This window comes from Oryza sativa, chromosome 7, assembly GCF_034140825.1.
Source record: "Oryza sativa Japonica Group chromosome 7, ASM3414082v1".
Lineage (NCBI taxonomy): Eukaryota > Viridiplantae > Streptophyta > Magnoliopsida > Poales > Poaceae > Oryza > Oryza sativa.
In genome coordinates, this window is record NC_089041.1 from 3,642,991 (window position 1) to 3,670,974 (window position 27,984).

The following is a 27,984-nucleotide window of genomic DNA, read 5'->3' on the forward strand; positions in this document are numbered from 1 at the left end:
CATTGACCTACCAGAAAACAAAAGTTGTGTTTTTTCTTTCCTTCCTGGAAGGTGAAAACAACAGGTTTGTTACACTCTTGTAGTCTTGCTTTAGCAAATCTTAAGAATGAAAAAAGAGAAGAAAAAAAAAGCACAGGCAAAGAATGTTATCACAAAAAGGGCATAATTACAAGTAAAAGAAAGTTAACCATTATTTTCCTATCATAATTCAAGTTCTGAATAATTATAAAGGGGACAATGGAAGGAAAAGAGTGCACTGGGCTCCCATCTGAATGTCCTTATGCCAACCTCCATTTTCCAGCTCAATCTTTTGGAGAGACCCTTGTCTCTTTGCCTCATATTTGTGCCACCCCGTGATGCTCACTTGCTCAGCGACAGTAGGGCAGTAGTAGACGACACTAAGCATATGATTCCCTCACAAACCCCCAAAAAACATATATTATTTGGCCACATTTCATTTCACTCGCTGGCATTTCATCTCCTTGACCTATCCAATGCACTGTTCATCTTCAGTAGTTATGTTTTCTCAGTGACTGATAACAAGGTGAGGTTTCTTGCAAGTACTGTAGTTTAGTGATAGTGCTACAAATCTTGGTACACAAGTGATGCTTTGGTCTCTAACCTGATACTACTATAATTTTTGTTTTCTTCTCTCATGTTGCCAGTTCTTGAAGGAAAGAAGCAAATCTGGAGATGTTTCTGCTGCTGCAGTCATTGGCATCCAGTGCTTTCTTGCTTTGGGATGAAATGAATTAGTGGTCAGATAGATCCCTGTAGTAAAAGATTGGTCAATTTGGCACACATCATTTTTTTCAGGTCACCAGTAGCTATCTCTCCAATAACTGTAGTTCCTCTCAGCTCAGCCTTTTCTGAAGAGTTCAGTTGCTTGATGCCATCATGCTGTCCTTCAGCTAATCAATCTCTCCTTGCTCCTCCTCCCAGCATCAAATCTTCAGAAAATTCCCCCTTCTTCATCACATCACCAGAATCTATCACCTCTGTCACTGTTCTTGATCACAAAAAGTTAAGACAGATTTTGCTGTTCTTGCTATCTTCCCTGCTCTGCTCATCTCCTCTGCTCCAGTTCAGAAATTGCTGCTGGTTCTTGCACATTGGTGCTCATCAAGAACTGATCAGGAGCTGAAGAAATCTTGTGAGAAGCTGAAGAAATGGGAGGGAAGAATCTGGTGGTGTTGTTCTTGGTGTCGGTGGTGATGGCGATGGTGCCAGGGAGCACGCAGCTGCAGGCGTCGCAGACATGGTCGCTGCTCAAGATCCAGCAGATGCTCGGCTACCCGGCGGTGCTCGGCCACTGGCACAACTACACCGACTTCTGCTACGGCGGCGACTACAAGACCACGTCGGCGTTCGTCGAGTGCTACGGCGACAGCGTCACGCAGCTGCACATCATCGGCGGTGGCGGCGGCTCGCCGACGCCGCCGCCGCTGCCCAAGACGTTCTCCATCGACTCCTTCTTCACCACGCTGTCGAGGCTCCCCGACCTCCGGGTGCTCACGCTCACCGGACTCGGACTCTGGGGCCCATTGCCCGGGAAGGTGTCGCGGCTCGCCGCGCTCGAGATCGTCAATGTCAGCGGCAACTACCTCTACGGCGAGCTCCCCCTCGCGCTGTCGCGGCTCGGCAACCTGCAGACGTTCATCGCCGACGACAACATGCTAAGCGGCGAGCTGCCGGCGTGGCTGGGGAGGCTGCCGGTGCTCGCCGTGCTGAGCCTGAGGAACAACTCGCTGGAGGGCACCTTGCCGGGGTCGGTGAGCGACATGGCGTCGCTGCGGTCGCTGTCGCTGGCGAGCAACAACCTGTCGGGCAACCTGCCGGACATGAGCGGCGCCAAGAACCTCCAGGTGATCGACCTCGCCAACAACTCGCTCGGGCCGGAGTTCCCGCGGCTCGGCCGGAAGGTGGCCAGCGTGGTGCTCGCCGGCAACAGGTTCAGCGACGGCCTCCCGCCGGAGCTCGCGTCGTTCTACCTCCTCGAGCGGCTCGACGTGTCCAGGAACAGGTTCGTCGGCCCGTTCATGCCGGCGCTGCTCTCGCTGCCGTCCATCGAGTACCTCAGCGTCGCCGGCAACCGCTTCACCGGCATGCTCTCCGGCAACATGTCGTGCGGCAACAACCTCAAATTCGTCGACGTCTCGTCCAACCTCCTCACGGGGAGCCTCCCGACCTGCCTCGCCGCCGGCGCCGTCGGCAAGGCGGCGGACTCCGACTCCGACTCCTCCAAGACGGTGCTCTTCTCGGCGAACTGCCTCGCCACCGGCGACGACACGCAGCACCCGTCCCCGTTCTGCAAGAACCAGGCCATCGCCGTCGGCATCGTGCCCGACCAGGCGCGGAGGAAGCCCAGCGGCGCCAGGTCCGGCCTCGTCGCCGGCGTCGTGGCGGCCGCCATTGCCGCCGCGGTGCTCGCCGGCGTGGCGGTCTTCCTCGCCGTGAGGAAGGCGAGCATGAGGAGGGCGCAGGCGAGGCCGCCACGGAGGCTCGTGGAGCACGCGTCGAGCGCCTATCCTTCCAAGCTCTTCGCCGATGCGCGTATGATCTTGCTCCCTGTCAATTTCTCTCTCAAACTTTTGCTGAATTTTTCGGATTTATTTACTGAAACTTTTACTGAATTTGAGATTCATTAGCTGAATCTTTGGCTGAATTTGAATCGTTAACTGAAACTTTGCTGAAATTCAGTTACTCACTGAAACTTTTGCTGAATTTTCAGATTCATTAACTGAATCTTTTGCTGAATTTCAGATTCATTAACTGAAAAGTTTGCTGAATTTCAGTCATTAGCTGGAACATTTGCTAAATTTCAGTCATTCATTGAAACTTTTGCTGAATTTCAGAGTCACCAACTTGGCACAATCTCTGAAACTTTTGTTGAATTTCAGATTCTTTGACTGAAACTTCTGTACATCTTTTGCTCTTTTTTAGATTCGTTAACTTTGGCATCATTTCTCTGGAACTTTGCCTAGTGTTAAGAGTAACTAACTTGATAGCACCATTTTTTTTCTGAAACTTTATCTGAAATACTAACTTCTTGTTGCATTTACCTGGAACAACCAAACAGGTTACATATCTCAGACAGTGAAATTGGGAGCTCTGGGAATTCCAGCATACAGATCATTTTCTTTGGTCGAGCTCGAAGCGGCTACTAATGATTTCGAAGTATCAAATATGATGGGGCAAGATTCTCACGGACAGGTACTCCTTGTACCATTGCTCCCACTGACAATCCAGGGACATTTTGTTCAGAATATCATTGCTGGATTAGTTATGGCCACTTCATCTTCACTGAACCTAATTTTTCATGTTCTTGTTAATTGACAGTATGCTTTATGCCCCCATTCACTTTTCTGATTATTCTAATGAGTTAAATACTACTGCTAGATTACAATTGGGGTATAAAGATTAAAGAGAACAGTTTTTATAGTTATTACAAGCTTTCTCTCTTTTTTCTTGTCAGAGTACCAAAGCCATCTTTCCATACATATTTTTCAATCTATTCAAGAATCACCTTTTCTTTTGAGGCATGTGCAAGTTGTAACATAGCAAGTTTGCAACTAAAATTGTTGTGCTCCATGTCTAAAATGGTTTGCTCTTTTTTACTGTCAGATGTACCGAGGAAGGCTAAGCAATGGAACTCCGGTGACAATCAGGTCTCTGAAGGTGAAGAGGAGCCAGACTTCCCAGAGCTTCAATCACCACATTGAGATGATCTCCAAGCTCAGGCACAGGCACTTGGTCAGTGCACTTGGACACTGCTTCGAATACAATCTCGACGATTCCACCATCACGCAATTGTATCTCGTCTTCGAATACGTTCAGAATGGCAACCTGAGAGGCAGAATTTCACGTAAGTTTACCATCTTCTCCTGAAATCGGTCTCCAATAATCAGTTACTCGGTTAGCTGAATGTCACTGAACTTGTTGATACTTTTGACTTCAGAAGGAACAGAAGGGAGAAAGCTCACCTGGGTGCAGAGGATATCAACAGCCATTGGTGTTGCCAAAGGAATTCAATTCTTGCATGGAGGGATCATACCTGGCCTATTTGCGAATAATCTGAAGATCACCAACATTCTTCTAGACCAGAATCTTGTTGCCAAAATAGGCAGCTACAATATCCCCATCCTATCTGAAACCATGAAATCCGAGGTATGATTCAGGAAACTCTGATCATGTAAACTTACCGCTGAATTTTGAGTTGGCACTGTCTGAACTCTGAACTAACATTGTTGTTTTATATCATCTTTTGTGGATGAATTCAGGGAGGATCTGGCAACAAGTATCCATCTGATAGGTACTTGACAAATCACCTTACAGCAGAATCTATGTATATTATACTAAAAGCAACTGGTTTTCTTAAGAACTTTTCTGTTGCAAATTTCTTCTCGCAGTGTACCGAACGGTGATAAGCTCGACATCTTCGATTTCGGCGTGATACTACTCGAGGTTATCTCAGGCAGGCCCATCACATCCATCTACGAGGTGGAGATAATGAAAGAACAGGTGCAACACAAACTCCCTCCAAAGACTGAAACTGAACTGAATTTTTCATGAGACTTCAGATACTACCATCACACTGTCCACTTCTGAAAGTTCTGAAAAAGAAAAAAAGAAACTCACCTGTGTTCTTTCTGCAGCTGCAATCGGCGCTGACGGCGGAGGGGACGGCGAAGAGGAGGAGCTTTGTGGACCCGGCGGTGAGCAAGGGGTGCTCCGACGAGTCGGTGAAGACGGTGATGGAGATCTGCCTGAGGTGCCTGGCCAAGGAGGCGGTGCAGAGGCCGTCGGTGGAGGACGTGCTGTGGAACCTGCAGTTCGCCGCGCAGGTGCAGGATGACTGGAGAGGGGACTCCCGGAGCAGCGAGGAGTCGCCGCTGTCGCCGTCGCAGATCCCCAGAGACTTAGAAGACGACCAGTAGATCTGTAGATGATACTCCATCATAGCCTGCAGGTATCTATCACCAAACAAACCAAACCTTGCACTTTGAGCATCTGAACTATCATGCTCTGATCATCCATGGCTGATAGTTGAGGGAAATGTTATGCATTCAGCTATGATCTGAGATGATATTTTCTTGTGTTTTCTTGGATTTCTAGGTTGAGGCAAGAACAGCAACGGCAATTCAGCGGGAAACATTACATGAAGCAAACATTTTGCAGTGTGATCTTTCAAGAACCGAACATGAGAGAACAATTCAGATGGCAGCTGCAGCTGAAGCTAGACTGGAACTGGCATATGGTGTACTACTACCCTATAAGATAAGATGTGTATAGGGCCTTCTTGGTGTAGACCAGTAGAAGTCAGTGGGCTCTTTTACTTTCTTCACATTTTTTTTATCTTCTTTTTTTTTACCGCCTTTTCTATATGTTTCTTTTGAATATGTAAGAAGCTAAGCACAACTGTAATTTTGTAATTTTTCCCACTTTGAATCTAGGACTATAAATGTCTCACTACGAATCTAGGTCTAAATGTAATCATGGTTCAGTACCTCGTTTATGGCATGTCCTCTGTAGGGGCACTTCGGTTATCATTGTGTCAATGGTGTCAATACCATGTATCGCATTTGTTGTTTTAGACCTTTACATGGACAAGTAAAAGGAGATATCCCCAGGCCCCCGACACCAATCAAGAGCACTACTTTACCTAGGGCCCCTTTGAAACGCAGAATAGAAAAAACACAGGAATAGTAAAAACGTAGGAATTGATGTGGCATGTTTTCCTAATTCTACAGGAATGGAAAACACAGAAAATATCACCATAGGAAACAAACAAAGGAATAGGAAAAACGTAGGAATTGATGTGGCATGTTTTCCTAATTCTACAGGAATGGAAAACACAGAAAATATCACCATAGGAAACAAACAAAGCAAAGGATAGTTTCCAAGAGGTTAAACCTCTTACTTATTTTCCTATGAAATTGGGCTATAGGAATGCAATCCTAAAGAAAATTTCCTATACTTTCCTATGAATCAAAGGTTTCATAGGAAAAAATCCTTAGGACATTAAATCCTCCAATTCAAAGGGGCCTAAAAACCCGACGTAGGAATTGATGTGGCATGTTTTCCTAATTCTACAGGAATGGAAAACACAGAAAATATCACCATAGAAAACAAACAAAGCAAAGGATAGTTTCCAAGAGGTTAAACCTCTTACTTATTTTCCTATGAAATTGGGCTATAGGAATGCAATCCTAAAGAAAATTTCCTATACTTTCCTATGAATCAAAGGTTTCATAGGAAAAAATCCTTAGGACATTAAATCCTCCAAAATTCACAATCCTCCAATTCAAAGGGGCCTAAAAACCCTTCTTTATACCATACGAAAGCATCACTCGAGGAACGATAAATTTCAGTTTGGTACCATTTGTATCATGAGAAGTATCACGGGAATTTTTTTTTCTGTTCCTACAAAAATACAAAATGTTGCAAAAAATCCAAACGGCAGAGAATATTAAGCATGTGCATAGGACAGCACCAACAGCCAAACTACATGGCAAAAGGATCATGCAGACAAACTGCATTGTGCAAGCAGACTCAAATCTCATGACCCATTTCGCTTCCATTCACATATTATGATGATAATCCCCTTTTTACATGAGCAGAATGCCCTAGTGCATGAGAGGTCAACACCACTACATAAAAGCAGCCAAGAGTAACTGGGACATGGGAACACAAAAACATCAACGGACTACAAGCAATCACTGGAGATCTTATAATGTTTTAAGATGACAGCAAATCTGGAGAGCCAGAAACGCACAGGTTTTTCACGGTTGCTTATTGCATCTTTCTGGCATGGTGGATACCACCCGTTGCCCTGCTGCATGCCCTAGTCAGCTGTCCAGCTCTGCTCCACGATCTCACGAACCTTGCGGTTGTACTCTCGCTTGTTCTCACTAAACAGTCTGGCAGCTTCTGAGTTTGCTGGAGAGTTGGGGTTTGGATCACACAGCAAAGACTGCAAAGCAAATGCATCACAATTCAGCGATTCAAGTATTTGATACAATACCATGCTACATGCATGCTACGTAGCCTATACAACCATTGGAAATGGTGGTGTGTAGAAGCAAACAACCTAACCGATTATATCATCAAATGATCTTACTAACATGCTTACAAAGTTCGGACAATGGCACCCTGCTAAGTGCTAACTGGCTATAAATAGTGTAGTGGACATTTGTGAGGGAGCTTTGGAATTAGCTTCCAATAAAATGAGTTCAATTTTAGTCACTGTCCCCCAGTCAGTGAACTGATCAACCAGAGCTAGTTATAAAGTTACAGGGGAAAACCTCCATTCAAGTGCAAAATTTTTAGGAGGATTCATTCTTACGTAAGAATAAATGTGCCAGATAAATAATGCTCCAACTGCCAATCTGTAAAGTGTAAGAGGTTCATTCTAGTAGGTTTCCATGACAATGTTGTAAAGAGGTTTTTACGCACAACAGTGCAACTAAGTTTAAAGTTTCTCCACAAAAAGTAATTTGCATGACCTTGGAAGCTGTAAAATAATGCACCTAGAAAGATCTCATTACTCATGGTAAGCACTACTCTTCATGGCATTACAAATGCTTTTTGCTAGTCTGAAAATTGATCAAAAAGGTACCTGAATTGAAGTCAATATGGCAGCAACATCATATATAGGGCTCCACTGGTTCTGTAGAATATCCAAGCAGATGCTTCCATCTGCATAAACTGCATGAATAGTATGATGTTAAATAAGTTTTCCATTATTCAAAAACGAAGATCTTTATTTGTTTACAAATGTAAGGTAATTATTGAACAATATATAATCACACGGGAAGAGAGCTTACTATTTGGGTGGAACATCCTAGAAACAAACCGAACAGTCGGCGGCTTGTTGGGATAATCTTCTGTAAACTGCAAGGTAAGCTTGAACGTGCCTACAGATACGTAAGAGTTAACTGTTAGTCGACTTCTCAAGTTACCATGCTGGCAGACTGGTAGCTACAAAAAGTTGAAGCATGATTAATCATTATGTGGCTTTTGGTTGTCTGTTGTCCTGTATCAGAACTATTGTCTTACTAATAACCATAATCCCGAATTCCCAAACATCTGCATTCATCACTTTTGCCGTACTGTAGATGATTCAAGGCTATCTATAACTAATGAAATTAAACAACAAAGGCTAAAGAAATGTCATATAAGCAATAGATCAATGATAGATAAGAACAATCAGGAACCAATACACAAAAGACCACATCTTTCATCATATAAAAATAATAGTGCTAGTGCAAGCTCTCCTGGCTCTGAGTATTTAACTGTATGGCCTGACTATAGGGGTACAGAACTGCAGCAGTATCACATAATGCAGATAGAGTTGTAGGGAAGATAATATGTCATACAACATTACTACATTACAGACAAGGATTTCACATGAGAAGAATTAAAGAATAAACCCAGGTTGTTAAGGCGTATAGCGCTAAGGCGGTCACAGAGGCCAAGGTGTCCACTGTGAAGAAAGGGAAAGAAAAAGGCCTTACAAGCAAAACCAATAAAGAAAGGGAAAGAAGAAGAGGTAAGCTCATCCTAGAACCCTAGTAGAGGTCATGTGGATGAGGCCAGCAGCTGGGGACTCCTCTTCTCATCATGGCAGCTGGTGCCTGGTGGAGTAAGATGCCTCTTAGGGCATAGAACACGTAGGTATGAAGACTTATGTTGGGCTTTGGTGGGCTGGCTGCCTGGATTAGTGGGCCTTTTACCGGTTTCCCTTTTTTTCTTCCTAATTTCTCTACCATATCCTCCATTAATCATGCCTCAACCATCTCATAGGGCGTCGCAACGCCTTACGCCTCGCAGTGGTGGGTTGCCTTAAACTGCATTACCGCCTCAACAACACTGGAATAAACAACCACAGAGAAGAAATGAAGTAAAATTTGACGCAAACCCAAGCATTCCCACTAGTATCCTTTTTCTACGCCCATAACATAACCACATCATCATGACATTCTCTTTTCTTTTGGTAGGATCATGGCCTAAGAATTTTAAGGGTTCTTGCACTGTAGGCATGCAGTTAAGCTATGCATTTAAAAGATAAGTGTGTACTCATTTTATTTTCAAAACAAGACTGAAACTCAAAAGCAAAACAAAGTAAATCTTTTAAACAGCTCAACTTACACTAAAACCTACATAAACAGTATAAAATAAACAGGCACCAAGATTTGCATAGAGGATTTAACATCCATCCTTACAAATTGGTTTGTGCAACAGAACCGTAGTATCATCAATCATATATCTAAGACGTAACTTGAGGTTTACGCAACTCAAATAGAAGAGGGGAAAAGAAGAAGACCTGAACTCTGAGAAAAAAACAGAAAGTTCTTTTCCATAAAAAGGGCAATGTTAGTTGTTGGAAAATATCTGACACCATAACTTAACTTAAATTTATATATGTGCAGATCATAATCAGATTCAGTCAAATAGTTAAGTTCGTTGCGAACTGATTAAGACAAAACAGCAAAAAATATACAGTGCCCTGATTTGTCGAACAGATAATTCGGGGCACCACATGCTCAAAACATGCACAATAAGTGTCACATGGCAACATGGTTAACTCTATCCATAATTATTTGTAGGTTATTTATTCCTTCATGTGTTATGCACTTCCAAAACAATATATTTCAAATAGTAGAACCTACCTTCCTGAACCAAACATGCAACCTACTTCCCAGGCAAGCTCACACCAACTCCCAACTTTATTACTCCATTTTAGACAGTAAATGCAGCAGTCACTCTAATTTCTAGAGTATGTTTAAGGTGGTGTTTGAATCTCCTGAAGATGAAGATGAAGATAAGGATTAAGTGTTTCACGCAAAATGAGGTGGTAATAAAGTGCGATTAATTGAGTTTTAATTATTACAAACTTGAAAAAATGGATTAATCTGATATTTTAGAACAACTTTCATATAGAAAGCTTTCGCACGAAACGCACCGTTTAGCAATTTGAAAAGCGTGCCACTTTTACCCAAAAGTTTATACACTTCTTTCAGTGGATTCGAACAGGACCTAAATCGGCATTTCTGTTATTGAATATGTGATAGATATGGCAAGGTTCATTTGTTGACTAGTCTAATGAAACCATGCCTACTCTAGCAATTATCATGTAGAATTCACATAAACCAAAATTACCAAATGACAGTTTCAGCGCACCTCAATTAGAGCTGCTTAGGTGACAGGCATCATAAGTATGCCATGTATTTTTGTCGTTTTCAATTTTACGTGTTAAGGAATTCATACATCTAGCCAATAGCCTAACCCTGTAATGACCCTTCCAGAATTGCATGGCTCGATCTCCCCACATATCCGACAAGACCGACATAGACAACAACAGACAATCCTCATCTGCCTTCTAAGTTTATGTGGAATCAGCTGCCCACTCACTCGGTCTCATCTCCCTGGGCAAAATACTCATGATGCTATATCCATCCTAACGATTCCAATTTCCACATCGAACCATCCCCAAGGAATTAGTAAACCACAACCTAATCACTAAACCAGCTACAGATCGGAGCAAAACCAAACCGAGCAAGCCTCACCTCCGTCCCACGGCGTATCATCCGGCCTGCAAAACATCATCACACGGAAAACAATTCCTCGTTAGCACCACAGCCACTACAACAAAAAAACAAAAAAAAACAGCTGAAAACCTCGGGTCCCCCGAGATCCGGGGACACCGAAACCCTAGAACACCGGGGGGCCGGCGCAGGAGAGGGGGAGGGGGGGAGAGAGGTAGAGGCAGATGGGAATTCCGCGTCCATGGCTGACACCCACCCGAAGATGACGGCGTTCCAGAGCATGATGTTGTTGTCGTGCGGCGCGCCGCTGATCCCCGCGGGGGGGTCCTGCTGCAGCCGCTTGAAGTCCCGCATCAGCCGCTTCCTCGCCGGCGTCGACATCCCCGCCGCCGCCGCGCGCAAACCCTAGCTAGGGTTTCGATCTCCCCCTCTCGCCCACCGCTCGCTGAGTCCCCTCTCTCTCTCTCTCTCTCTCTCTGAGAGAATCGTGGAGTCTGTGGTCGCGGGTGGCGGTGGGGGTGGAATCGCTGCGCGTGAGAAAAGTTGGGTGTTTTGGGCGATGAAATAAATAAATAAAATAAAAAGGGTAGAGGCCACGAGCCCACGACGCCCGTGGGTGGGCCCGCAACCTCGCTTCGTTTCCACGCGCGGATCTGCCTCACCGTGGATGACACGTGGGGCCCACGGGGGATGGGACCCACCTGCCGACGCGACGTGCTCGTGTGGTGTCGTTCCGCACCCGGTAGGACGGTACCATTTTACCTTTACGTTTTGCTCACTGACATGTGGGGACAGACTACTACCATGGACCCGCATGTGCGGGGAAAGGTGAGTTCCTATCACTGATAGATGGGGTCCACGTGTGGTGTGAGTGACTCTGCGGGACCCACAGGTCAGTGGTGTGTGAGAACACTACGAGTAGAAGTGGTTTGGGCGTGGGCAGCCTGCGGTGGGTCCAAGTACTAAATTTATATTCCTATCCTCTTTTTCTGGAAACCGACGTATCGACTTAGAGCAGGTGCAATAAACCATCGCGGACCGGTGATAAGAAAGCCACGTCGGTTATAGTGTTGAGTTGGAAGGGAGAGAGAACGTGAGCAGGCGACTATTTGGCTTCAGCACGCGCTTTCTGGATGAAAGCATTGATGAGGATAGAAGGAGCTAAAACATCGTCGCGGAGTCGTCGTCCTCCAGCTCAATTCCGTCATGGCCTCGAGCTCAGCTTGCTCCAACTTGTGGCCTCACCTGCGGACGCTTCCTCGCCCATGAAGCTCGAGATCCTCGGTGGCGGCAGACTACAGGAGCTCGAGCTCGAGGCCATTTTGGCGAGACCTGCCTTGAACGTGGCGCAGTGCTGTGTGTGCTGGTGCAACAGCCGCATACAAGGGCAACAAGCCTACAACGAGCTTGGGAGCAAGCTTTGACTGTTGGATGTTGCATGCTTATGCTTATGTTCGTACAGAAAAATCAAGGAAGGGGATGGATGAAGGGAGAAGAACATAGAAGAAAGAAATGGATGGTGCATGGTGCGATGGTGAAAGTGATAAGGTGGAGAGAGAATATCGGTGTGCTCCTGAAAATATTATTTATTCTCCAGCTCAATTCGGTGGGCCATCCTTTATAGCTAAGTTATTATATGCAGGCTATAAGATTACTTGGACACTATTGCAGCCGGTAATCGGCGATACTATTAACCTTGCTATGCAGTAGTATTTGAAAGTATTTAAAAGCGGAATTGTTGCATTTCTTTAGACAAAAAAATCGAGGAGGGGGAGAGGAGGGGAGAACGGATGTGTATGGCATGGCATTACTCATGGATTAACCAATAATTAACCGGATAGCCATAAAAGCTCACACACTTGTTGTGAAAGCAAGGCGGAGCATCGCGACCATCCGTGGTTCTCTAAAATTTTGACCATAAAATAGGTGTTTTATGAAATTTATTTTTTTACTAGTACAAAACATGTCTTACCCTAGAGTTTCTTTTAATTTTTTGAACCTTTTAATTTTTTAAATTTTAAAATAAACTCATGAAAATTCATTTTCAATATATGAACATTTTGGCCACGCCAACCAAACTGGTGTGGTAAAACAATACCGTCATGCTGCTCCAGCCTCCAACTAGTGTGGCAGCGTTATTTGGCCACATCGCTCTCGCTAGCACGGTAGGATAAAACGGTCACATCCGCTGCAGCCTGCAGGTAGTGTGCTAGTGTTGTTTTGCCATATTAGACGGGATTGCTTGACTACAAGGATTTAGATTTTAAAAATAAGTTTTAAAAGATTTTATTTTGGATAAAAATTAAAAAATCAACCATAAACCCTCCTACCAATCAAAATTTTTATTGAAACAAACCCACTCACCCCAGTCCCGTGTATTCCCCGCTCTTCCGCCTTCCGCGCCACCAACCCGCGAACCCTAAAAACCCTAGCGCCTACGCGCACCAATCCACCGGAGAGGGGAGGCGGGGAAGCGGCCATGGCGGAGCACGACCTGACGGCGCGGATGGCGGGGCACCTGGACTGCCACCTGGTGCTCCCGCTGCTGGAGTTCCTGCAGGAGCGGCACCTCTACCCGGAGGAGGAGATCCTCGAGGCGAAGATCCGCCTCCTCCGGGGCACCAACATGGTCGACTACGCCATGGACATCCACAAGTCGCGCTACGGCACCGACGACGTCCCCGAGGACATGGTCAAGCGCCGCGCCGAGGTCGTCTCCAGGCTCACCTCGCTCGGCGAGGCCATCGACAACATCCACCAGAACCAGCAGGTCAGGCCCAAACTTACCCCCACGCCCCCCTCGATCTAGCTGCAGGGCTTGCGGCTTACTAGATCTGTTCATCGTCTAGTTGGTGTTAGCTGTATGTAGGTTTTGAGTAGCGTTGTAGTTTGCAGATGGCGATGCGAAGGTTGGGGGATTGGTTAAGTATGTTCACTTGTTGGGGGCACAGTTGAATGTGTGATGTGGGGGATTGGGATGCAGGTGCCCAGCAATTGTGTACTGTGTACATAGTCGATAAATCCCCAATTATTGAATTAAAACTGCGGGAGAAGGATATCTGATGATTCTTAGCTTCAGATGTTGTTTGATCTTAATATGGTGTATATGGTTAGAATAATTGTATATTGCCATCAAGTCTGGGGGATGTTCTGATGTCTTGCATCCGTTTATGTGAGGGACAACTCTTGATATTCCCCTTCAATTGTTAATTTTTGTAGTTACCATATGCCAAGTCATTTAGGTTGCTATGCAGTTAATAATCGTATTCTTGTTAACATTGCAGATTGGTCCTGATCAGATTGAGACTCTGTATCAGTATGCCAAATTTCAGTTTGACTGTGGGAATTACTCATTTGCTGCTCAGTACTTGCATCAATACCGTGCTCTGTGCACAAACATTGAGAGGAGCTTGAGTGCCCTGTGGGGAAAGCTGGCAGCTGAGATTTTGATGCAGAACTGGGATGTTGCACTGGAGGAGCTCAACCGTTTGAAGGAGATTATTGATTCAAAGGTTTGCTTGAATAACTGATTGGAGACTTTATCAATAGTTCCTGTTGGGAGTGGCCAGCTGCTTTATATAACTTCGTTTGTTACTTCTTTGTTTCATCTCCCAGAACTTCTCTTCACCGCTAAATCAGCTTCAGAATAGGATATGGCTGATGCACTGGAGTATCTTTATCTTCTACAACCATGAAAACGGCAGAAATGGGATCATAGATCTGTTCTTCCAGGAGAGGTTTGTTTACTAAAATTTCATGATTATTGTGTTCACTATTGTCTTATGCAGTTACACAGCCAATGGTACCCTGGTTCAACAACCAATAAGCAATGCCGCTAAAAACTAACACTAAATGACTTGTTTTCGCTGGTAAGGTATTAATAATTTGCCCCATGGTTTAATGTCTAGGATAGAACCATGCAAAGCTGCCAATTAAAAAATCTATATATTTTTCGTACATTGAGTTAACTCTTAAGATGTGTTTTGCTGGTATACATAGAACTACGTTAAGATATAAAAAGAGTGAAAAATTTTGAAGTAGGTTTTTCTGGACAAGCTGAATGTGAAGGAAAATAACAGCAGAATCAAAGAGGAGATTATAGAGCCAAGGGGCTATTGTCGTCCGTAAAGCATTTGCTTTATTATTTGTAATGTGCTATCTAGTTCCCATGATGGAAAATATGTTTGTCTGTGATATCAAATTTTATCTCAGCTAACTTTTCAATTTGCATTTTACGTCTCCTCAGGTACTTGAATGCAATCCAGACAAATGCACCACATCTTCTGAGATACCTTGCTACAGCAGTTGTTGTGAACAAAAGGAGAAGGAATATGCTTAAGGAGTTGATTAAAGTCATTCAGCAGGAGCAGCACAGCTACAAGGATCCCATTACTGAATTTCTGGAATGCTTGTTTGTTAACTATGATTTTGATGGCGCACAACAGAAACTCATAGAGTGTGAGGAGGTATATTAGCGCGTCTTGAACCTTTTGTCCATCCCCATGATTAATCTGTTTTTTACTTAATGCATTATTGTTGAAATATAAAATATTGAAAGATAATTTCCCCTCTTTTTCTTTGTTTGGAAAAAAAAGTTATATGTTCACACACTACTGCTATATGATGCCTAACTTTTTTTTTTGCGATCAAAGTTCAGCTTTCACATCCTTATATCAGAAAGGCCTGTCTGAGGGTGTCTGACGGTGTCCTGGCCTGTAAAATTTCCAGAGTTGAACGTTAGGTCATTAGCTCATTGTTGTTACTTTTCTATTTTCCCTCCTTAAATTAAATGAGAACCACTTCTCTGGGCATACCGGTGATTTTGCACTACCAAATTCTAGGCTATTTCTATACGATATCTAATAGCACTGTCTTCTCAATGGTGATCATATTGCAGTCTTGCATTTCTTTGTCCTAATGGCTGCCTTTGTAGGTCATATTGAATGATCCTTTCCTGGGAAAGCGCATTGAGGAAGGGAATTCCATCACTGTTCCTTTGAGAGATGAATTCCTTGAAAATGCTCGTCTGTTTATCTTTGAAACTTACTGCCGTATTCATCGGTCCATTGATATTGGGTGGGTGTTTTTGTCTTACTACTCACTTTTTTTTTCTGTTAACATGCAAAAGTCCACTATAGATGAATAGTAGGGAACTGCAGTTATTAATTATCAATTCACTAAATCATACTGTATATCGAATACAACAAATCGGTTCTGTGCCTTGCTTGGTCTTGCATTATTTTTGTCAGTCAGCTGCTTTCCATATTGTAGGGACAACACTTCATGTTTAGCGGCAAAAAAAAAAAGGAAAAAGAAAAAAGAACTGTAATGCGCTACATGGTGGCAGTTATCTGTTGCATCTTTCTGTTCTGTCATCTCAGTTAGGAACAGTTTATTAAATTCTCAGGGTTCATGCGTTTTATTCTTTATATTATATGGACCATGTAGGAATGCAATTTCTTTCAAATCTAAGAAGTTATTTCAATTTTTTTGCAATGAACAGCATGCTCTCTCAGAAACTGAACATGCGCTATGATGAAGGGGAGTTGTGGATAATGAACTTAGTTAGAAATTCAAAGCTCGATGCCAAGATTGATTCAGTGTCTGGAACTCTTATCATGACGACCAATCATGTTAACATGTAAGTTTCTTCAGCCAATCACCCATACACGCAATTCATGCTAACTTCTGGGCAAGCATCACTTGAATACTGATCTATTTTTCTATCATCAATTTACGAGGGAGTTTTTCCAACATATCCTTTTTCATTGCAGCCACGAGCAGTTTATCGAAAGCTTGAAGAATCTTAACATGCGGACTTCCATGCTAGCAAAGAACATTGTGGAGCCAGCTCAAGCAATGCAACAGGCAACTCGGTGATATTGACAGAGAACATCAATTTTGAGGCGCCCAGAACTCGTGAAGTTAGACAAACTATTAAACTTTTAGCACCGACGTCGCGTTATTAGTACTTGCGATTCCTCTATAAAGAAAAAGGATTCAACAACTAGTGTACAGAAATATTTCTAATTACGTATCAAAGCTACTAATACAGCAATATCCCGGGGCAAAAGGAAACCCAGGAGGTGTGTTCTCGTTCGCTGCAGCATATGCTGAAGTTTTTGTTATTTTGTACTTGGAATCCTGTGGCTGAACTGCTGAAGTTAATCCTTTCTTTTGTACTAGACTGTACTAGAATCAAGCTTACCTGATTGTGGTGGTGTTTCGTGTGTCTGTGAAGTGCTGAAGTGTGGTTGCTATTTAGTTTCGAGTTCGATGCTTTTTGTCTAGATTCGGAAAATGTTCTGTCGAATTATTCATTTTTGCATGGGGATCACCACAAAAGTTGGTTGGACCGAGTGAACTTGCATTGAGATATCGCCACATTCATTCTATTGCATTATACTATGTTTTGTGAGAACAAATACAATCGCTACGGAGGTAGTATCCTGTTTCCTCTCAGCCGTTAGATCAAGCAATCGAGTGGTTTTTCTCCGTTGATTCGAGGCTGTGTTCGGCTCCTGGGGTTGGGAACCCATCTCCCTGCACGGAAAAAGGAGTGGTTTATTAGCGCGTGATTAATTAAGTATTAACTATTTTTTTAAAATATATATTAATTTGAATTTTTTAAGCAACTTTCGTATAGAAACTTTTTACAAAAAAAACACCATTTAGCAATTTGAAAAGCGTGCACGTAGAAAACGACGGAGAGGGGTTTGGGAACTTGGAGTTCCGAACACAGCCTCACTCTCCTATGCCAGAAGAAACACTGGATCTATTCTTTTCTAATTATAATGCGATTTCTCGTCCGGCTGAAATCCGGCTTTCATTAGCATGCTTTTTAAACTGCTATAAGTACATTTCATGTGAAATTTATTATATAGAAGTTACTTATATATATTCACATTTTTAATAATTAAAACTTAATTAATCATTCACTAATGATCTTCTCATTTTACACATTCTTAATCCTTTTCACAATCTTACTTGCCTATGTTTAAGAGAAAAAAAAAGAGAATATTGAGAATATATGTAAAACGAGATAAGTTATTAACATATGATTAATCGATTATTAATTATTTTAAACTTTAAAAAATAATTATATGATTTTTCAAAGCATCTTTTATAGCAATCTTCTTATGAACGAAAAACATACAAAAAAACGATGTAACTCTTCCCCTCAATTTTCTTAGAACAAACGTAGCCATAATCCTCGTCTCATTCAGTTGCGAACACCACCTGAACCAGGAACAGGCCAGCCGCACGAGCCGCACCGCAGCCACGGCATCGCATTCGAGTTCATCGTCTCTTCACCTCAAAAAATAAACAAAATAAAAAATCTTTTTCGCACACCGCCTTTGCCTTCACCGCCGCCTCGCCTCGCCTCCCTCGCACGCGCCGCCGCCGCCCGCCGGCGGCGGGAACGACCTCCTCCGCTCTCCTCGTTCCCGAACCCCCCCAGCCGTCTCAGTCTCTCCGATCCGAGAGGGACTAGGAGGGAGGAGCGAGATGAGGCTTCTACGGGTGGCCACGTGCAACCTGAACCAGTGGGCGATGGACTTCGACACCAACCTCCGCAACGTCAAGGAGTCCATCGCCCGCGCCAAGGCCGCCGGCGCCGCCGTCCGCGTCGGCCCCGAGCTCGAGCTCACCGGCTACGGCTGCGAGGACCACTTCCTCGAGCAGGACACCGCCGCCCACGCGTAACTAATTTATCCCCCCTTTCTCTGAACTGAATCTTCGTCATCATCAGTCACAGCTGCCTATGCTTAAGGGTTTAGGAGTTCTCCTGTTATAATTTGTGGATTATTAGTGGCGGATGCTGTTGGTTGGTTCTGTAACGAGGAGTGAAACTATGGAGAATGAGAATCTATTAATGTCATATAAATTAATACGTGTATTTCCACTTTAGTTTGGTTGAGTTGGCTTCGGCGTCCAGAAATTGCAATTGAAGTTAACTAATTGTTGTTGATTAGTTAGCACCTATTGTTTTTTAGATTGGTTTAGTTTTCATCCCTCAATTCTAAACCCGGGTAGAACTCTTTACTCAGATCTTAGCATCTCTCTCGTATGCTCGTGTGGATGCTCACTCTATGTACTGTTATATTCTGTTCCAGTAACTCTTAACCACTGTACTTGACTAATCTGCAGATGGGAGTGCTTGAAGGACATTTTGTCTGGCGGCTATACGGATGGCATCTTGTGCAGCATAGGAATGCCGGTTATTTTCAAGAGTGTACGGTACAACTGCCAGGTGTTCTGCTTAAACAGCAAGATAGTCATGATTAGGCCAAAGATATCTCTTGCAAATGATGGAAACTATCGGGAATTTCGATGGTTTTCTGCTTGGACATTCAAAGATGCACTTGTTGACTTTCAACTCCCTCTTGATATCTCGGAGGTTACGTCCCAGGATACTGTGCCTTTTGGTTATGGTTTTATTCAATTTCTTGATGTGTAAGTACTACTACTTGAATTATTCTTTTATATGTAGATGTGATTTCAGCTTGACGATTGCCTGGTTAACATACCAGATAGTCTACTAATTATTGTTTATTGGGATCAAAGTGCCCGCACTATCTGCTACATAATCGCATGGGTGTTGCAACCATTAGGGTTTAATGAGTTGCATTTTAGACCTCTCTTTTTAACCGAGGTAAAGGTACTAGTGTATTAGCATGTGTGCACTAGAGATATTTGTGGTCCCGTGGTGATAGTCTAGGGTCATGTCACTTGTACCCTCCATATCTGCAATCGGGTCTTGTGCAGTAACAATCGAGTTGGCTTCCACTTAGGTTAACATGGTATCAGCACACAGTTAAACTATCATGTCACTTGTACCCACCATATCTGCCATCGGGTCTTGTGCAGTAACAATCGAGTTGGCTTCCACTTAGGTTAACATGGTATCAGAACACAGTTAAACTGTGATGCTGTTATTAGCATGCTCAAATGTTCTCTTTGCTAATATGGTGTTAACCAGTAAATTCATACATTGTCTACAAACCTATTTGTCTCTTGATCAACTCAACTGCTAAATTATTTGGTTACTATGTGATCCTGTTACAGCTTCTTATTTCAATTGATATGTTTTTAGATCATTGGCTTCTGAAACCTGTGAAGAGCTCTTCACTGCAAATGCCCCTCGCATTGACCTAGCGTTGAATGGTGTTGAGGTTTTTGTGAATGCAAGTGGAAGCCATCATCAGTTAAGGAAGCTCAGTCTTAGGATTGATTCGATGAGAAATGCAACCCTTGCATGTGGTGGTGTTTACATGTATGCTAATCAACAGGGTTGTGATGGTGGACGCCTTTATTATGGTATATCAAAATGCCATTTTTTTGTGCTGTAAAAATTGTTTTAGCGTTATCTGATCTATGATATGCTTTTTTTTTTCTTGTTTAGACTAAATGCTGCGTAGTGCATGTGGTCTTGTTTCTAGTTCCAGTTGGACATGCAGGTCTCTTTGTTATCGATTGGGTTAGAATAAGAGTAAAGATCAGGGGATATGATGCTTACCCTCTTTAGAAATTCATCATTGCTTGATTGATAATTGGGGTACATCGGATCCTTCTATATATCAGGAGGACTGACTTGACACCTATAGGATCTCAATCCCTATTAACAATTCTCACTTCTTTCCTAACTAGATGATCTCCCGTCTTAAGTGGCTTATTTCTAACCCAATCTGCCGCATGGGCTGCCCTGCATCCATAACTACTCTTGTTATTATTTTCATGTGTCAGAAAGTGTCCATTGTCACCTATTGTAAGATAGCATGGATTTTTTTTCTGTTGACCTAAACACCTTCTTCCTCTGCTCATTTGTTGGAGGCGGCTAGTGCATGAAAACTGTGGGAGGAGGATGCACTTTCTAGTAGTAGATGCTAGTTTACTTGTCTTTCAGCATTTGAACCCCAGAGGGACAGCACTAAATTGGTGATTGTAGTTGATTTTCTGTATGGACCGTACTTCGAATAGTATATATTGGAACTGGAATGTTTAAAGTTCTACATTGAATTATCCTAAAACTGTCTACCCAAGATACAATACTTCTGTTTAACATTTTGTCTTCTAAAGTTTCTGAATGCCATCTATCCTTCAAACCTTTAAGGAGTCAACAATAGTGCTATTTTTTTACATTAATGTTTTCGTTGCCTTCATCTGAGAGGTCTAAAGGTTAATTCATTTCTTCAAAGTTATTTTAATGGTTCCTGCTAGATGGTTGCTGCTGCATCGCTGTCAATGGAGACGTTGTTGCACAGGGATCTCAATTCTCGTTAAAAGACGTTGAAGTATTGGATGCTCTGGTAGATCTTGATGCAGTAAGTTCGAGCTCATTGAGATACTATTATTGCCGTTACTATTTCCTGTATATTATGAGTTTTTAAATATACAAAATGGAGGGTTATCTGTTATAACTTATGAACATGTGAAGGAATAGCTCCCTTCGTAACATGCGTCTTTCCAATGAGCTATGCTCACACAAACAAACAAACAATTTCTCGGTTTTTTGTTTCCTTTTCTTGCCTCAGTGTGGAAAGAATACTATTAGTCCCTCCATTGATTTTTCTTAGGCATATCAAAATCTGTAGATTTGGACCAATAATTTGTTAAATTACTAGTACTTTAAGTGTATAAATATCGTATTCGAAGTGAAAATATTGGTTTCATAGATATTAAGAATACATTTAGTGAGAAATCAATGATCAAAATTTAATCTAAAGGCGTTTTGAATTCAAAATACGTCTTGTAAAAATCAACCCGGGGCAGTATTGAATTATTATAAGTGAGTTTTATTCAGTGATAGCTGCATTCTTTGCTTCATCTAATGTTAACAAATTCTTCTTGTCCTTCCACCGTTTTGATGACTACTTGCAGTTCTCTGAAGTCATAAATCTGTGTTCTGCTATTCTCTATGAGTTTAAAATTACTGGTTCTTACAATGCTGATTCAGCTTTGAGTCTTTGATGTAAGTTCATGGGTTGTATTCTTGCATAAACTGAGTATTTATTTTGTACCATCAGGTATCAAGTTATCGAGCATCTGTTTCTAGTTTTAGAGAGCAAGCAAGTCACCGAACCAAAGTACCTTTTGTTAAGGTACCATATAAGCTTTGTAAGCCATTTCAGAGTGGAATGGTTCCAACTGGTCCTGTTGAGGTCAGTTCCTGTTTATATATCTATTTTGATTCTATCTTGACATGATTTCTTAAATATAAGAGATTTAAGATGTCCTCAAGCATCAATTATTGGGAATAACAATATTAAGCATCATATAATTGTTTAGCATATTATGCAATTTGAAAACTAGTTCCATGTGGGTTCAGCTAATTCATTTTCATAAACTATCGTGCAACATATGTATTGTCTAATATATTGCTATTTATTAAATTTCCTTTATTTCATGGCTGATTTTAACAGACTTCCTGTCAAATTTCTCCCTCCATTCTTTTTTAGACGTAGTTTTATGGGCTTTGTTCTCTGCTAGATGCCGCTTTAGGTATTCTAGGTTGGTGCTGGGAGAGGTGCCATTTACTGTGGAGTTAATTTTGTGTACATGGACTATAGTTTTAGACTGCAAAATAAGCAATATTTAGGATGTAAGAACTCAGCATAGTGCACTGGTCTTGGTAATTGGTGCAGAAGGCTAAAATGAATGGATTATATGAATTTGACTAATTGAGATGTACCACTAGACCCATTTAGACCCTGCCACAGATTAGTTATTTAGATTGTTAGTGTAGTGAGAGTTCCTCTTTTTCTTTTCTGATCTTCTTGCGGTTGTCTCTGAAAGTAGGCCTGCAAATACAATTGCTATTATAATATCACTGAACTTGAAGTTACTTAAATACAGTTTTTTTCTATCCTGAGCAAATTATCACATGAATCCCTGCTGTGTCATTGTTAATGCACTCAAAATACTCCATTTGTCTTTTTATAGTATTTACAGCCTCAAAGTGTAGAGGATAGGTGGTGACCACTGTGCAGATGAAAAGGTTGTATGACATCTTTCTGCCGCATCTATCTTTGGTAGGTTATGTATCATCGTCCTGAAGAGGAGATTGCATTTGGACCTAGTTGTTGGTTATGGGATTATCTGCGGAGAAGTCGAGCATCAGGATTTTTGCTGCCACTGTCTGGTGGTGCGGATAGTTCATCTGTTGCAGCAATAGTTGGTTGCATGTGCCAGCTTGTCGTAAAAGGTCAGTCCAAATTGTCTTTCTTCCTCTTTCTTTTTAGCAAAAGATTTTGATGAAATGCCTTCAAAACGTAGTCAAATCATGTTGACTAGCATAATAAGAACAGAATAGTAAAATGGGGCAGAGAACTACTGGATGGATGAGATAAGTGATGCTGTAAATTTAGTGCCAAAGTGTGAGTGGGCCATTCATGTAACAAGAAGCTTTATCCTTTCTGTACTGTTGCCCATTTACCATTAGATCATTTTTGCCAGTTGATCAGTTATGGTTGTACGCTTTTCTTTTTTGTGAAATTGTTTCTGTAACATCAGAATTTATAACTGACGTGCCTGTTTCGAAATTGATGACTATTCAGTCCCCATAATATGCAGATATAGAGAATGGAGATGAGCAAGTTAAGGCAGATGCTATGCGGATTGGCCAGTACAAGGATGGAGAGTTCCCTAAAGATAGCAGAGAGCTCGCAAAACGTTTATTTTACACTGTTTACATGGGGACTGAAAATAGGTGGGTTTTATTCTAAGATCATATATTTTATGTATGTTCTTGTTGTTTGATATGCATTGAAAATGAAATAATATTTCATGTGAATTAATTGCCTTGATAATGGTTAGCATACTGTATCGCCTCATTATTCATAGATTTATTATACACACAAATAATAATCTCTGTGTGTGTGTGTGCGCGCGCGCGCGCTCACGTGTGCCCATAATGGATCATTGTAGCTTCTGATGGAATTCAGAATATTCTAGGTTGACGACCCGATAAAAGTTCAGCAACTATTGTCTAACCGCCATTTTTGTCAACAGAATAATATAATCCAACAATTTGCCATATCGAATAAGGAGCTATACACACACTAGTTTACCAAATAATAGGCACGGTTTTTACCAAATACTAGGCAAGTCTGGACTGGATTGCATTGGATACTTATGAATTCGTGATCTTGCATGATAATACTCCCTCCGTCCCATAATATAAGGGATTTTGGATGGATGTGACACATCCTAGTATAATGAATCTGGACATACGGTATGTCCAGATTCATTATACCAAGATGTGTCACATCCATCCAAAATCCCTTATACTATGGGACAGAGGGAGTACCAGATTATAAGACAATGCTAGATTCTAGCAATAAGCAACTCAAAACACCTTTGAAAGAACATACTAGTAAATAATATGATAAAACCAGTATTGACACTAACAAACCCTATTTTCCTGTATCATTTATATTTTTTCTAATATAACTGAAAATAACATTTCTGACATGTATTGCATATTATTGTTTCTGAAGTTTGCATAGATGATCCAAATTCTCATAAGCGAGTACGACAAAAGGGTCTTAGACTAGAGGAAATTGGCTACACATGCTGATGATCAATCTATGTCAATGATGCATGGACTATTTCTCGATTTCGTATGTAAATTTATCTATATATGCTATAACAGTAACTTTTTATTCATCTAGCATACTGTTCTACTTTTTTGTCACAGTTCTGAAGGTACTCGATCACGAGCGAAAATGCTTGCTGAAGAGATCGGTTCATTCCACTTGGATGTACCAATTGATAGTATAGTATCTGCATTGCTTTCTTTGTTTGAAAGATTGACTGGGAAACGCCCACGGTACAAGGTATTTGTGATATGCTACTCTAATTTCCTACATAAATTGCATGACTGCATTCTAGGAGTTGAGTTGACATGTGCGGACTTGCTGTTTTTATCCTTTTGGAAGTGTTTTTTTTTCTGCAAAGGCTATAAAGACACGTTTATCCAACAACAATGAGATGCAAAATATTCCCATGTGTAGTAAAAATATGATCCAGGGCAATGAAGACTGGTCTGGAAGAAATCTACCAGTAATTGCATAAACACTGAGACCAAGAAAGTGCATGCATTGTTCTACTGTGTAGTTCAGTTAGACCACTGTCTTTAATTTATTGTGGGCTAAAGTGGAATGCAAATAGCGTAAATAGTTAAACATGGAACGTGGCAATGAAGTATGATGTTTTAGTTTGAAATATGAAAGGACAATCCTTAATCAGTAAAGCATTGATGTGTTGGCATTATTGCAATGATATATACGAAGTACTTTTTTACTGTATAGCTCATAAAAGAGGTTATCGGATAGTTAAATTGCCAATGAATGGCAAGGGTCCTCATAACCCATGATGCCCAATAAGTCCACATGGCCAACTCACCGCACCCATACAGCAGTGAGCTAGTGGTAGGAGCTGAGTACCAGCCATTGCTGAAGGAGTTAAGTGGACTGTGGCCATGGTTAGCAGTATTGGTGAAAGTGGCTGCCACATGTAGTCAAATCCAGCAGTGATGGTCTGAGCTCACTACCAAAGGTCTTGCTACAGAGCCTGGTGACCTGGATATGTAGCACGATCTGGTAGTGATCTGCCACCCCAAAAGTTGGTTGATGCACCATCAGGTTCTATTATTTGTTTTAATCTGGTCTCAAGGCAAAGGTGATCTGCTACACAAGCTTGCTAACTGATCACCTTGACGCCTGTCACACCTTGACACCTTGTTGACAATGCTCTTTGGATAAACTGTAATATGTTATTATTTATACACTTGTCGAGGACAAAACTTAATATTATTGTCTTGGTTTAAGTTCTAACGAACAATTGTGACTGCAATGGTTTATCTGACATCATCTGAAAATCAGATTGCAAACATGGAAGTTAGCATGAGCGGTGACTCCCTTATGTCTTATCATTTCATTCTTATTACATTTTGTTGACTACTATTTATGCTAAAATAATTCAGGTTGATGGGGGTTCCAATACTGAGAATCTGGGATTGCAAAATATTCAAGCTCGAATCAGGATGGTACTAGCCTTTATGATGGCGTCACTTATGCCATGGGTTCATAACAAATCCGGGTTCTATCTTGTTCTGGGAAGTTCAAATGTGGATGAAGGATTGCGTGGTTATTTGACGAAAGTAAGTTGCTCAAATACTAGTGCAACCCAGATGTTCTAACTTTTAGATGTAATGCCTTGGCCAGTTTGCCTGGTTTTTGTAAGTAAAGATAAGAGGAACCACGTATATAGCATTTCCTTAATGAATTCTTAATTCTGAATCCGTAAATTTTGTACATCATATCTGGAACTAACTGGAAATGATAAATAACTATATTTTTCTTCTATGAAGTATGACTGCAGCTCGGCAGATATAAATCCCATTGGAAGTGTAAGTAAGCAGGACCTCCGGGCTTTCCTGCGATGGGCAGCAGTTCATCTTCACTATTCTTCCCTTGCTGAGGTTGAAGCGGCGCCACCTACTGCAGAGCTTGAGCCGATCCGTGCGGACTATAATCAGGTAATTACATATCCTGGAAATTTGATCTCTAATTTCCAGTTCAAAATTACAACATGGTTTGTCTAATCATGAGCTCTATCACATATTGCAAAACAGCAAAAGGCTTGAATTTAATGTTAAAGCTAGAAACAATTATGGCCTAAAAACCAGAACTACATATGTTTATCTGTTGCAACTGATCATTCCAATTATAGATTATTCATTAAATTCAGTTCTGCATGAAATAGCTTAGTTGGCTACTGCAGAATTTTATCATTTTTTATCAGAATGCTCATCTTGTTTTAGTCTTGTTCTCATATGACATTATTTGTGCTTAATTAGTTGGATGAGGTGGACATGGGAATGACATACGAGGAGTTGTCAATATATGGAAGGTTAAGGAAAATTTTCCGTTGTGGTCCTGTTTCAATGTTTCAGGTTGGTCTCTATGAATTTGATATGCTTTTGATAGCTTAATCAGAAGAGGATATTTCCTATCACAGCAAACTTTAATCTTTGTGTATTCTTTAGTTTATTTTTCCCTTGAACTCTCACCTAGAGCTCTAGCGTTCTCATGCATCTCTCTAACCGAGTCATGCTGTTTTGATTATATGCATATTTGACCAAAGGGTAGTTTTACTGTTCCAAACGAGATGGCATTTTCAGTAATTACTATAAGGAGTAAGTCTGCTTTGTTGAGGATTTTCCTTTTTATGGGATTTCTTTTTCTGGAGCTTTTTACATATTCTGCTGTTGTTATATTTAAGTATAGAAGAACAACTGTAATATAAAATGGACTGAAGTAAACAGTAAGTTAAAGGGTTGGCTACAGTTCACCTCACTTGTAGGATGAGCGATGGATGATAGAGAAGGTTGGAAAAAAATGCTGCTGCCTGCTACTTATCTTAAAAACAATAGTAGTAGTACTTTAAATAATCATAAAAAATCAACCTATGCAATAATAAATACATTAGACATGCTTTAACTCAAACTTGTTCAGTCGTATTTGTTTATAATGCTGTTTTGGTGTAGAGCATTGCCTTGCTAATGAAATATACATCTGAAAAATGTAGGATCTAACAGGGTAAATTTGAAATGGATCTTTAAATCATCAGATTCTATTATGATCAACGCAAAACATAAAATTTCAGCAGAGTTTGGCGCATAAACTACAATGCTAACATATATTGCCGCAGAACCTGTGCCACAGGTGGTGTGGGACACTATCCCCCTCCGAAGTGGCTGACAAAGTGAAGCACTTCTTCAAGTACTACGCGATAAACCGGCATAAGATGACTGTCCTGACACCATCCTATCATGCGGAGGTACTGCATTTTTCCCTTTTTCAGTGCATATGCGTATGAACATCTGATCTTTTCTTCACTGCTGTAACCTGGGCCGTTGGACAATTTCTGTAGAGCTATTCGCCCGAGGATAACCGGTTCGATCTTCGGCAATTTCTGTACAACGCAAGATGGCCTTATCAATTCCGGAAGATCGATGAGCTTGTGCAAGACATGGATAAAGATGGCAAATGGGTGAACTCTACAGAAGGGGAGCTGAGAAGACGCAAGGGCGTTAGATCCGCGGAAGGAGGCGGAATGGGTGTCGTCGCCGTGGGATCTGCCAATCCAAGTGCTGGATCGTGAGAAAGCAACCGCTTTGCAGGATGTTTGGTTTTCTCAAGTCACATCGAAGTTTCTCTAATTCACACTTTTATTCAATAATTTCTTTTTTTTTTTGATAAAATCCCTGTGTGTGGACGGGGATTGAGGTTGTCTCATCCAACCAATGTAAGTGTCCATAACTAATCAAACAGGAAGCGTCCATAAACCACACACAGCCACACAGGCGTGAGTATGCTAAGATATCAAAATTTCTAAACCAAGACCCTTTGGTTAAGAACAAAAATCCTTT

General features: G+C 41.7%; 4 protein-coding genes and 1 long non-coding RNA gene across 5 annotated transcripts; 3 read left to right on the forward strand and 2 right to left on the reverse strand.

The window, feature by feature from the left end:
- Positions 1 to 329: 329 nt before the first annotated feature.
- LOC4342487 (probable inactive leucine-rich repeat receptor-like protein kinase At3g03770) lies at positions 330 to 5,546 on the forward strand. The gene is made up of 9 exons (XM_015791154.3): positions 330 to 544; positions 666 to 2,553; positions 3,080 to 3,213; positions 3,625 to 3,865; positions 3,959 to 4,167; positions 4,281 to 4,312; positions 4,410 to 4,521; positions 4,656 to 4,969; positions 5,116 to 5,546. Exons 2-8 carry the CDS (start codon positions 1,170 to 1,172, stop codon positions 4,935 to 4,937), a joined length of 2,394 nt encoding a protein of 797 aa, XP_015646640.1. The 5' UTR covers positions 330 to 544; positions 666 to 1,169; the 3' UTR covers positions 4,938 to 4,969; positions 5,116 to 5,546.
- LOC136357394 (uncharacterized) lies at positions 3,954 to 4,773 on the reverse strand. Its single transcript, XR_010742741.1, has 2 exons — positions 4,639 to 4,773; positions 3,954 to 4,557 (listed from the first exon to the last, which is right to left on the reverse strand). It is a non-coding gene; the product is annotated as an uncharacterized lncRNA (long non-coding RNA).
- Positions 5,547 to 6,552: 1,006 nt separating the features above from the next.
- Positions 6,553 to 11,055, reverse strand: LOC4342488 (ubiquitin-conjugating enzyme E2 2). The gene is made up of 5 exons (XM_015791156.3): positions 10,804 to 11,055; positions 10,569 to 10,594; positions 7,827 to 7,916; positions 7,619 to 7,707; positions 6,553 to 6,973 (listed from the first exon to the last, which is right to left on the reverse strand). Exons 1-5 carry the CDS (start codon positions 10,926 to 10,928, stop codon positions 6,845 to 6,847), a joined length of 459 nt encoding a protein of 152 aa, XP_015646642.1. The 5' UTR covers positions 10,929 to 11,055; the 3' UTR covers positions 6,553 to 6,844.
- A 1,839-nt stretch (positions 11,056 to 12,894) lies between these two features.
- On the forward strand, positions 12,895 to 16,906 carry LOC4342489 (eukaryotic translation initiation factor 3 subunit E). Its single transcript, NM_001421991.1, has 7 exons — positions 12,895 to 13,317; positions 13,832 to 14,059; positions 14,163 to 14,284; positions 14,794 to 15,013; positions 15,481 to 15,623; positions 16,051 to 16,188; positions 16,322 to 16,906. Exons 1-7 carry the CDS (start codon positions 13,027 to 13,029, stop codon positions 16,425 to 16,427), a joined length of 1,248 nt encoding a protein of 415 aa, NP_001408920.1. The 5' UTR covers positions 12,895 to 13,026; the 3' UTR covers positions 16,428 to 16,906.
- Positions 16,907 to 17,875: 969 nt separating this feature from the next.
- On the forward strand, positions 17,876 to 27,978 carry LOC4342490 (glutamine-dependent NAD(+) synthetase). Its single transcript, NM_001421989.1, has 13 exons — positions 17,876 to 18,250; positions 18,699 to 19,004; positions 19,645 to 19,868; positions 20,769 to 20,872; positions 21,575 to 21,709; positions 22,584 to 22,752; positions 23,121 to 23,256; positions 24,247 to 24,385; positions 25,534 to 25,710; positions 25,921 to 26,088; positions 26,410 to 26,505; positions 27,264 to 27,392; positions 27,486 to 27,978. Exons 1-13 carry the CDS (start codon positions 18,057 to 18,059, stop codon positions 27,714 to 27,716), a joined length of 2,208 nt encoding a protein of 735 aa, NP_001408918.1. The 5' UTR covers positions 17,876 to 18,056; the 3' UTR covers positions 27,717 to 27,978.
- The last annotated feature ends 6 nt before the right edge of the window (positions 27,979 to 27,984 follow it).